General features: G+C 29.8%; 2 protein-coding genes and 1 non-coding gene across 3 annotated transcripts; 1 reads left to right on the top strand and 2 right to left on the bottom strand.

The window, feature by feature from the left end:
• Positions 1–671: 671 nt before the first annotated feature.
• LOC123898529 (probable terpene synthase 11) lies at positions 672–6,448 on the bottom strand. The gene is made up of 7 exons (XM_045949513.1): positions 6,247–6,448; positions 4,159–4,423; positions 3,192–3,564; positions 2,526–2,744; positions 2,018–2,156; positions 1,675–1,923; positions 672–1,149 (listed from the first exon to the last, which is right to left on the bottom strand). The coding sequence occupies exons 1-7, from the start codon at positions 6,430–6,432 to the stop codon at positions 850–852; spliced, it is 1,731 nt and encodes a 576-aa protein (XP_045805469.1). The 5' UTR covers positions 6,433–6,448; the 3' UTR covers positions 672–849.
• Positions 6,449–8,374: 1,926 nt separating this feature from the next.
• Positions 8,375–8,462, top strand: TRNAY-GUA. Its single transcript is given in 2 exon segments — positions 8,375–8,411; positions 8,427–8,462. It is a non-coding gene; the product is annotated as a tRNA-Tyr (tRNA).
• A 1,396-nt stretch (positions 8,463–9,858) lies between these two features.
• On the bottom strand, positions 9,859–12,077 carry LOC123898110 (scarecrow-like protein 32). Its single transcript, XM_045948989.1, has one exon. It carries the CDS (start codon positions 11,862–11,864, stop codon positions 10,494–10,496), a length of 1,371 nt encoding a protein of 456 aa, XP_045804945.1. The 5' UTR covers positions 11,865–12,077; the 3' UTR covers positions 9,859–10,493.
• Between the last annotated feature and the right edge of the window lie 380 nt (positions 12,078–12,457).

Raw genomic sequence — 12,457 nt, 5'->3', positions numbered from 1 at the left:
TTATATGGCAGCGTTAACCATGACATATATGGCAACATATCACATATATTATTTAGGAATTTACGCATGATTTTTTTTTAATTGAAATATTGATGGTTTTTTTAGGGATGATTTTTTTTAATTGAAATAATTTTTTTTGTTTGTAATTTGTAAATGAATACTTACTTGATGGGGGACTCATATGCAATAAATAAAAGTTTGTTAAAAAAAAGGACTCATCATAGACTTGCGTTGATGTGAGAATTAAAATGAATTCTATTGATTAAAAAAAAAGACTGCACCAAAACAGTCCAAAAAGGAAATGTACCATAGAATCTCCCTTACTTTATTATCGGTTAGAAGATGTTTACTCTATATATAATAAATTGTGTGCAATGTTCCAAAACTGAATTTACAATTATCCTTATTTTTTTAAAGTAATTTAATGGTTAAAGTTTCACATTTTTAAGTTGAATAAGTGGGGAGTTCTAGATTTGAACCTTAACTCTTGTATATAACAACGTCTTTGCTAAATAAGCTACACTTGCGGGAACACGTATATCCTTATTTAATAGGTAACAAGTAAAATAAATCAAAATGAAGTTCCTTAAGTCATGACAGTGCTCGAGATTCAAATATCAGATTCTCTAATTCTTTACGTTTAAACTTTAAAGTATGTGAGTAAAAAAAATTACTTTTAAAATATACTAAAAAATTACAACAAAGTTTTCATATTTTGAATAAAACACTTCATTGGCATATTTTCATGTCGAATCAATGAAGATTGAAGGGAATAGTGATATTCTAATTATCAAAGTGGTAATTATTAGAATCTTAAACTACAATATGAATGCGATTGTTCACTTCAATTCAATGGATATAGCTAGTAGGTAATGATGTGAAGATCAATGTTTGCACATAATCATCAACAGTAAATGTGCTTTTATCATCTCCATGTTGATAAATAACTTGAGCAGTTCTAGCCATGTTAAGAGAAGCTTTTACAATAGACAAAGGTAATGTTCTGGTCATAGCAAGACCATTGAGCTCTTGCCACAAGTTCCTTATTAGATGCCTTATGTGTTTCCTTCCTTCATTTTCATCTAAAATGTTATTTTCTCCCATAAAGCATTCTATGCTGCTAGCATTATCCCCTCTTTCTTGTTCCTCCTGAACATAAAAATTAGTAATTAGTAATATATCATTAGTCATAAAAAATGAAATGTTCTCGTGAGTATAGTTCAGTTAGGAGTGACATTGCATGTAATATGCAGAGATCAGAACCCACTTGGGGTTGGTCGAGTGGTGTTGGCTTGGGCCTTTGGAGTATGCTCCTTTCAAGGTCTCGGGTTCGATTCCCACTGGTGCCAATTTCGGTGGGCTAAGTTCATACAGAGCAAAAAAAAACTCTGGCTTTAAATGGGGCCCCCGCAAGTGGACGGTGGGATTGGTCCCCTTGGATTAGTCGGTCCTAAGACCGGATACCAAGTTTTCAAAAAAAAAAAAATGCAGAGATCAGGTTTCCAATTCTGGTACTCCAACTTATTCATCTTAAAATGTGAAATTGTAGCCACAAGGCTACTTGACAAAAAAATCAGAAAAAAATGAAATTAATCTCTTAATTAAGAGTGTCTCTAATGCTTAGAGACAAAATTATAATAATTTAATTTTTTTTAATAGTAATTTGAAAAATACCGTTGAAGTTCCTAAGTCGTCCCATAGTCTTAGAATTTCTCCGGAGCAAGAGAAGAGTCTAGGATATGGTTTCATCGTTGTAATGTTTTCATTTGAGAGACCATCACCAATGAGAAAAAATGTATGCACCAATGCCATGCATGATCCGGCAGAAATCACCCCATTATCCAAATATGTCTTAAAACTTGGCACATATCCACTATTGAACCATTTAGCTTCTTCAAGAAATGCTTCAAATATGTCAATCCACTGCACCAAGTATATAATTATTAGCATGTTACATTTAAGTATTTAACTATACTTTGTATAAAATAATATGTAGGATATTCAGATTAATTCTTACTGTTCTTTTTAAATGGGAAACAACAGTTAACCCATGTTCTTTTTGAATTCTATATGCAATTTCATTTGTGGTATTATATAATGCCATATAGCATATCTTCATGTATTCAGGAAGTTGCTCCATTGCATCAAGGTCCCACCTACAAAAGAAAATTTAGTTTAAAATTTTGATTATTAATTTCAAATTTATTTTCCTAGTTCACATAACAATCTGGATTTTTTGGAGTCAGCATTTTCAAACAGTCAGTCCGTTAGTGATCGTTGTGTCAAGATCAGACAGTTCAAGATTTGGAAATGTGGATTGTCCAATCTTGACTCAACGGCCACCAAAACATTGAATGTGTGGGCAATTGACTCTCGTTAAACCAAAATTTGGTGTAGTCAGCAATTCAACGCGTTTACGTGTCAACACATCGTTAATTGTTGGATCAAGATCGTACGATCCAGATTTCAATGCATATTTTGAGATTAAAAAATTGAAATACATACAAAATTCTAAAGAAGCACACCTTTTAATTGCATTTGTGAAAAGAACAAGTTCATCTAATGTGCCATATGTATCAAAGATGTCATCCATAACTAGCAAAATGGAGACAGTTTTTGCAAGTTCAATACGGCAATTTGAATAACATGGTTCTGGAAAAAGCCCAACTGTCCACAAGAAGCACTCTGTTGGTCTATCTCTTGCAAAACCAAGTTTGTCAACCAGGCCCAACTCTTTCCACCACCTAAACAAATAAAAAACAATTAGCTATTCTTTTTTGTAATATTGAGAAAAGGAAAATGATCAATAGTTTTAATATTCATTTTCCAACTGTCACATAAAATTTGAATTTGCTCTCTTAAAATTACAAAATAAATTTTGGTGCTTATTACTGAAGTGACAACTCATCATAAAATGAATTTCTCATAGGATATAGTAGAAATTGAGAGTTCTTTAGTGCATTTACAAATTTTACACGGTCTAGATCAAATGTAACATAAAACAAATATATTTTTGATATTTTTTAACTAAAAAATATCGAGTTTGAAATCTGCACCATAAAATCTTCATCCAACAACACCGAAATAATAAAATAACTGCGAAAATTTTGTGACTCCATCAAATCTAAATCCATTCAGTACATTTTTTATTCAATTTTTTTGTTATGATATAATCTTAGAGATAAAATCACCTGCATATTTCTGTTAATTCTCTTTGGTGTAATGACTGAATCATGTCAGAATCTATCTTTGCCAATTCCAAAAGAGCTGGTATTTGGTTACTTGCTTGACTATATTCTTCCATGTAATTTCTAGCTTCTAATCTGGCCATTCTCAAGTGCTTTGGAAGTGTTAAAGATCTTTCAAAGCACCTACTTACTTGAGGATTAAGATGTGGAATCAACTCTTTTAGGTGAGCCCTTGAAAATTCCATTGCTTTCTTTAATACTTCTTCATCTTCTGTCCCTATATATGATGCCTCATATAGATTCAACATACCCCAAATGTCTTTGGTCAGTGACTCCTTGAAATTGCCACTCTTGTCCAAGAATTTCTTGAAGATGTCTACAAATCAAACAACCACACTAATCAAATTAGTAAATTTATTTATTTTAACAAATTTATTTATTTTAACAAATAACTTTAACTTAATAGCTAAATGTAGGGTGAATCATGTTTAAAGTTTTACATTGAAATCTTATTTATAAGTGTGAACAGTTCAATATAATATTTTTCTTATAAACAATGTTATTTGTCTGTAAAATTCGCTTGTCAAAAAAAGTTATATATTTTTTGACTAAAAATTAATAATATATTTTGAAATATATATGAGAAATTATTATTTCTATGGTAACATTTAATGTACATATTAAGTATTTAAACTTTTTTGCTTAAAAAAAAAAGTATTTAAACTTTTTTGACTTCATATATGCCTCTTTCTTTGATTTTGGACCTGTTGAGTCCAAATTCTGTTTAAATTTACAATCCCACTAGAGTTAGAAATGGAAAAAAATGGATGTTGGATTATCTCTATTTCATTCTCATATGTGATCATGTTTTGTTGTTTATTTCTCTCTTGACTTGACAAAATATACCAAAGCATAAGAAAATTAAAAGCATTAACATAAACTTGACCAAAAATACAAATTAATATTGTACCAGAACTTGTTGACCAGCCGTTATGCCTTAGCAACCGAAATTGAAGTGATGTAGCAAAAAGGTCATTAGAAGGGTCCCAATCACATATCCTCCTAAGTTGTACATTAATCTCATCTTCCAAATGGTGACCAATTCCTAGCCCTTGGATTGAGTCGATCATCTTCAATGTTACCATTGGATCACTCGACTTTAACAATGCTTCTTGGCTCATTCTTTTCACTTTATCCAAATTTTTGGTCTTATCATCAATTTGTAAAGGTGCCAACTAACACAAACAAGATGCAATTTTTAGAAATCTTAAAAGAAAAAATGGTACAAAGAAATCTTTAATTTATATGTACATTTTGAGTCTTAAAGGATCTAGTTGATCCAAAAGAGAAATTAAAGGACATGATATTTTTTATTATTATTATTATCATACAAGTATAAAATTTTAACTGTCGTTTAACAATAACTAATCTTTGTGAGGGATGGTAACGGGCGCCCATGGGTGCGGGTTTGACACTTACCAAACTCACACCCGAAATCATCACCCAAACCCAAACTCAAAGGTTGTTCGGGTGGCAAAACAACACCCACACCCACACCCATTGGGTTCGGGTTTTTTCCACCCAAACCCAAACCCGCAGCGCATTTAAAAATAATTTGCAAATTTAAGAAATTAAATTTCAACATAGACTTTGAATTAAATTACAACTAAAATTAAGGTCTTCCAAAGAAATTCAAACATAGACTTTCAAGAAATTACAACATAGACTTTCAAGAAATTAAATTACAACTAAAATTTAAGGTCTACCAAGAAAATTGAGGGAGACTATGGGGGTAATTAGGTAATTATAAAATATTTCAGGTGGGTGTATGGGTTTCGGGTGTGGGTTTGACTGATACCAAACCCACACCCATATTATCGGGTGTCACCCGAACCCAAACCCAAACCCAGTCAAATCGGGTTTCGCCCGTTGACTTGGGTTTGAGTTCGGGTGAGTCTCTCGAGTTTGAGTTTTTTTGTCATCCCTATCTTCGTCGACAAATTATGAGTCCTAACTAAATTTTTCCATATACAATAAACAGTGATCAAATAACATTTGTTTGTCTTTTTTATTTTATTTTTTATATATGCGTCATATATAGGACAAAACTCATACATTTATTTTGGGTCCAAAAACTCAATCATTGTCTCTAACTTGTTAGTAGATTTTTTTTTTGAAGAAAAAAAAAACTTGTTTAGTAGATATGTTACCTTAGACATCGAGCTTCTCTTTTTTTTTTACTAAACCTTAGACATCAAGCTACAAATTTTATTAATGGGGAAAAATGTATCCAAAATTGAATATTTATGAGTATGTGTTTATGATCCATTGAAATATCAACTACTCCATCTCTTTTTAACTGATTGTTATTTTTTGATCAAAAAAAAAAACTGATTGTTATTTTATATAAGTAAAATAATGTATATTAAATATCGTTGTTTTAAAGACATACCATCATTTTATCACTTTTGACTTTAAACGTGATTCATTCAAATTTATTGTTTAACCGGTGTATACTTCATAATCTATATTTGCCATTCAAATCCTTTAAGACAGATTTCAAATCCTTTTCTTTAAACTATTTTCGTTTTATTTATATATGATATATATTTGTAATTCATTCAAATTTATTGTTTAATTCACGTATATATTTTTTGTCAAAAAAAAAAAACACTCGCGTATATATTTAAATTCAATTTATTTATTACAATTTATTCAAAATTCTTTTAACTAAACAGATTCATTTTGCAAGTTCGTTATTACGGGTAGTTTTTACAAAGGATCATACTAATGACGTATACACTACTTGAATTCTCGATGTAGATGATATACATAGTTGATTCTCATCCTTCAGAGACTGCGAGTATATATAGTATAGGAGCACCCGTCAACAAAAGGATCATCATAAGATGAGAATCTCGTGGCTATTGAGAACGAATCAAATCAGATGGTTAAACACACTTCATATTGGATCATTAAAATTGAAACCATACATAGAAGATCATATCATTATTAATTAAGAGACATATGTAATGAGAGAGAGATTATTTTAAGTTACCTTGTCATTGAGAGCAATGGACTTGATGGATAATTTACCATGCATCATAATCCTTGAGTTTGATTTTTGTAGCGATAAGATCCGTGATTTATTAGTGAAATTCCAAGAATTGCGACTAGAAAGTGAGTTTGTAAGATATGAATTATTAACTCTAATTTGAGTAACAGCCATTGTATTAGTAGGCATGGATATTGAATATTTGTTCCTTCTCTTTAAGGTTATTTTGAATTCGTGATAACACAAATTGGATTGTCCATTTATATAGACTTTATACCAAGCTTACATAATTGACTGGTTGTTTTATTTTGCTTAGTCCTCTCACTTTCGCACACAAAGGGAATATCTCATATCTCATATTCAGATTTTGGGGTCCAATTTTTTATAAAAATTTGTGGAGTTGATCTACTCAATAAGATCTTTGAATTCAATGGTTGAATTGAAGAAATATAATGCCGATCTCGAGTTATTAAGCGGAGTAAGTCAATGGAGACTTACTCCTGGAGTCAACGAATCCCTCCTTATATAGATATTCTTCGTCAAGTCAACTGCAAAATTTATCTTCAAATTTATTTTAACAAAAGTTTTGACTGGATTTATTTTTAATAATTATATAGTAATAGTAAAATTATTATTTTTTGAAAACAAAATCGATATGTTTTATAGTTAGGAAATATTATGAATTAAATGAAATTTACGATTTATAATACCTATTTTATATAATTATTTAAAATAAATACGTTTTTTTATCAAAAAAAAAAAATTGGTTTGTAAATCAGCCTTATCTGACCCAAAAAAAATCAACCTTATCTAACATACTATTATTCTTTATCAGTGCTGACGTTGAATAAAAACAAGAATTAAGAAAACATAACATTAGATGCAATTTTACTATTCTAGAACCGCCCTCACTTGTTGAAGAGTTTTGCAAAGCAAAAAAATAATCATTTGTCATTATTCAAACCAATTTTAAATAGAATAATAATGTTAAAAGAAAATTGAGCAAGAATATGATTGCATAAATGTTACGTTAGTTTTTCGTCAGAAAGAAAGATGTTTCAATTAGTTTTAACCAAAAAAAAATAAAATTGGTTCAATGTGTGTCGTTGACTTGTTTATGGATACAAATTCTAGCACTCATGAGTCATGTCTCATGAATGAGAATTGGTAAAAAAAATCAAAAAATGTTTTTCTTTTTTACGAAACAAAATGTGTATCGTGTTGACTTGTTTAATGAATGATGCTCGGTGGCTGCTACATGAGAGTGATTTAGCTTCATAAAATAAGAATAGACTTGTCAAGGAGTGTTGTTGTAGAAATCGTACATGTGCAAAATAACATATAATTCGCTATTAAGCAATGAGTTTATACAACATTGTCTCATCATAATCCTAACATTCAAAATGTTCGAGGTTAAGGATATGATGGATCTAGTAAAATGCGTGCAAAGTTAAATGATTTACAAACTTTGATTCTTCATGAATGTCATTATTATGCATATTATGTTCATTATATGATTATTCATCAACTCTATAGCTTGTTCTTTTTGAATTATCTAAAGAAGTAACTGGTGTTAATACTTTTTTTTCTCAAATTTCATACTTGTCAATGTTGTGTGTTCTTTTTGTAAATGCAATGATTGCAAGGTGCGCATGAAACTTAAACTTTCTGTTTGGTTCAAATTATTCGATTTTTAAAATAAAAAAAATTAGATGTTGTGTATTTTAGAATCGAGTATTGAGTCTTAATCAACCCTATAAAATTGGCTTGTAAAGTGAGAATTATCTCTACTTTATACAACTCAATTGATAATTAACTGCACAGAAATATAATGGTCCGAGTTCGTACTAAGAATTTCATATTTTTCCATGTTAAAAATGTGCAAATTTAACCACTAAACTACTATATAAAAATAAAAGAGACCAATTTCCTATATCATTAATTTATTTAATTATTTCTAGCTAGCGTCAAAACCTTGTTTTTTTTAAAGCTTAACAATATTATAACCAACCAAACAATGCCTTATTATTATTGTCATAACTCATAAATACAAGAACAATGCTGCACCAGTAAGAAGCTTAGTTCATTACCCATACGTTATTATATTATACATGACAAGTATTAACACCAACCGACCTTAGCTCAGTTGGTAGAGCGGAGGACTGTAGTGGGAAACCTCAGATATCCTTAGGTCACTGGTTCGAATCCGGTAGGTCGGATTTTTTTATTATTTTTTTATATTTTATTTTCAATGCTAAAATTAATTGTCTTATCTTGAAAATTAAACAAAACAAAAAATTCACAAGAGTAGGGACCTCTGTAGTATGGACCCTTTTACTGGAATGAATAATGGGTATATGAATCTGGTATATACATGCTATAATCTATGACTTATCATTATCAACAATTATATACACCAAAAACCAAAATATAATTGTTGTTTGGACCTTTCATCTATAGTACATATTCATATTGAATATGACTACTCATTGAATTTAAAAATTTTCAGTGGTCCATTTTTATATGTACACGAATCTTATAAATAAGACTGTAACAATCAATCAAAAATATTAGAACTACTTAAAGAATAAAATGTGTTTAGTTTTATGGTACGTATTTCAAAATAGTAAAAATGAAAATATATGTATGGTTTCACATTTTGGAGAATACAAAATTATTTTTAGAGGTATGTTTGACTTATATATGGTTGTGTTTAGAATAATTGATTTGAAGTTAAAGCTAGAATTTGGAGGGAGAAATGGTGGATGAGTAACTAAAGGAGTTATAGATTTAAAAGATCATAGTTTTAGTTCTGATGAAAGAGAAAAAATATTAATATTATTAACAATTATTATTTTTTTTTTTTTGTTAAAAAAAAAAGAGAAGAATTTGGAGCTTTTCAAGTTTTCATTTTAGAACTGATTTTTGGATTTGAATTTATTGTTCAACCAATTTTTATATATTAATTAATGTTTGTAAATATAGATTATTTTAGCTTCAATTTACTTTGTCAAAATCAATTTTACAAAATATATTCGTTGAAAATCAATTTTTATCACAGTAGAATCAAACACAAAAAAAAAATATTAATTCTAAAAGTGTAAAGTTATATTTATATCACAGTAGAATCTTATATATATATATATATATATATATATATATATATATATATATATATATATATATATATATATATATATATATATATATATATATATATATATATGGTAAATTATAACTTTGTAGTTTAAAAAAAATTACTTTTATTATTTATTATAACATTTTTTATTCTCTTATATAACTGATTTCGTAAAAAAATTGTTCAATCTAGTTTTACATAGATGTATTCAAGTAGAAATCACTTTTTTGTATAGAGAAATCACTTTTCAATCAACTCATTTTTAATCGAAATTATTTTTAAAAAATAATTCATTTAAATTAATTTTTGTCACTGTGTAACCAAACACGCATCGAATAGGCATTATGTTTTGCAATAATATATCAATTGGTTGATAGGTTATAAGAGTTTTTTTTGGTTACATAGGTTATAAGAGTTTTGGTTGCTGAAGAGTATCAAGATTAGTTATGGGAATGTAGGATCAATGATTGATCTAACATGTTTATTTTTCATTTAGTAGAGGGCTCAAAATAGGACATATTTTTCATAAAACCTTACATGAAAATTCATATACAATCTTTTTTCTTGAAGCAGCATATACAATCTATTAAAAGCTAATCTTAAAAGTTATATTATTAGAACTGAGCAATACATAACAAGATCTGATATTTTCTTACAACCACTTATAGAGGTGTAAATAGAAACAAAACTAAAGCTGCATAAAAGAGAAAAACATTGCTATAAGAGACAACTTTGTCTCATGCAAAGGACAACGTACACACTTCTTTATTTTCCTTTTTGCCTTTCATGTGACCCTTCAATTTGCAGTGGTTCTTTACACATTTACCACAAAGAAATAATTCTCATCATAAATGCATAGCCGTTTTACATAGAAACCCATATCTCAAAATTGTCTCTTAAGCGATTTGAATTCTCTACCGTCATACAATTACAGCCGCGCAGTAAGCAAGTCTGATTTGTTCGAATGACTCAACTAAGGTTAAAATATGAAATGTCTAGATAAGCCAATTCAGGTCTACTGACTACATGACTGCATGAAACGTCTAGATCGGACAATTCAGGTTTACTGACTACAAGACTGCATGAAATGTGTGGATTAGACACTTCAGGTCTACACATGTGCATTCAAACCGATATGATCCCTAATTTCGTTAGGGACCCAAGCGGTCGCGTACACACAACTATTTCCTTTCCATGTAAGAACCAAGATGCTTTCATCCTTTTTCATTCCCCATCCACTAGCATGTTCATCAAGCAAACCCTTAACTTCCAAAATAGTTTCATCACAAAATGGAACACTAAAGTAACCAGCATTTTTCATTCTCTGTGACATTTGCAACCCTGATTCCAATCTCTCAATTCTTTGATTCCCTTCATAGCTTATAATGTTCTCAATTTTTTGTCCTATGTCAGATTCAAACTCTGTCCTTTGACAACTATCTTTAGGTAAAAAAGTGTCTAATGCATCAAAGGGTATCCATAAATGGTTAAAAGAAGCTGTAATTCTTGATGTTAAACTTGATGAACTAAGATCACAATCCTCATCAACCAATAGCACAATTTGAGGGTTAAGTCCTTTAACTAAATTTATAAAAGCGTCTCGAATCGAAATATTTTGACTTTTTCGATCATCGGACAAATATCGTAGCCAATTTTGACAATTTATAACCAAAGCTTCATCTTCCCTAAGACTTAACATGTTAGGATTCAAGAGATTCAACATTGATTCAAAATGAAAATTTGTTGATTCAATATTGCTCAATTCTTCAGAAGTCAATGAAACATTATCTCCAATAACATTAAATTCAAAAGGGACATCCTTAAACTTTGCAAAATTACCTAAACGTTGACCAACTTCATGTATTGAGATATTGACCAAAGGAGGAACCATTGGCCTAAAAAATGGAACTGTGATTCTAAGTGAAGGAGGACCTTCTTGTAATTTAGCCAAAGAATCTATAAAAGTAGGCCATTGCATACAAGGTGTTATGCTAAAATCTAAAATATGTACCCTTTTAAATCCTTTAATTGCTTTGAAAATTTCATTATTTGAAGCACAAAATCCAAACCTATGCCAAGGAATTAAATCAACATACCCGGCGAGTTCGGTAACCGACATCAATCTTCTTTGAATTATGTTACTTCCTTTGAAATTCATTGAAACAGGACAAATTCTTGAAGCTCTAGAGATTAATGCTCTAAGGAACCATGAAGTAAGTCTTTGATTTGTGTCACCTAAGGGTGAAGCAACGTTGTTTAAGACCCACATAACTTGTTGAGCTAAGGTTATGTCATTGCTTTCTAAAGCACTTGCACAATGAAGTAAAAGCTTTTCAATACATGCTCCATCTAAGCTTCCTAGACAACCTTTAAGTGCTTCTGGTTCAGGTAGAGGAGGAGTGGTTTGGTGTGTGTTGAAGAGTGTTTGGTTTTGGAAGGAAATTGATGCTGCTTTTAACTCAGCTTTCATGTGGACGTGCATGTGTGATTTTCTTGAAGTTGAGAAATGGATGAAGTTGGTGAATTATGTAAGAAAAGCTATTATATTGGGATATGATATAGGGTAGAAAGGAAGCTAGCATATACTTCATGAGAATCTCTAAAGCTTATTATATAGTAAAAGATTGAGCCAAATCTTAGGGTGTGTTTGGGTTACTACAAAAGTTTATCCCAAAATAACTAGATAGTCATTGGCATAATGTTGAACATGTTTAGGATGTGAAATTACATGTATAATTCTATTTATTTATGATGCAAAAAAAAAATTATATAGGTGAAAATTTTATAAGTTTGAGGAGAAGTTTGTTTTTTTTTTCTTTTAAAAAATTCAAGATATTTTAGCTAGGTTTAAAAAAATGGACCGCTTGTAAGAATATTTGATATGTTGGGACAGATGTTCAAATTCACAATTTTGCACTTCTCCAAATTTAATGTGGTATTTTTTTCATGAAGAAAATTTAAGATTAGGGAATTGTGTCACAATCCAAGACAAAGAAGATCTTAGGGTTTGAAACACACTTAAAATATTTATATCTACCTCTCTTAAGAGTATATTAGCGGGGTTAACCCCTTAAA

This window comes from Trifolium pratense, linkage group LG7, assembly GCF_020283565.1.
Source record: "Trifolium pratense cultivar HEN17-A07 linkage group LG7, ARS_RC_1.1, whole genome shotgun sequence".
Taxonomy (NCBI): domain Eukaryota; kingdom Viridiplantae; phylum Streptophyta; class Magnoliopsida; order Fabales; family Fabaceae; genus Trifolium; species Trifolium pratense.
This window is presented reverse-complemented; position numbering and strand designations above follow the sequence as displayed.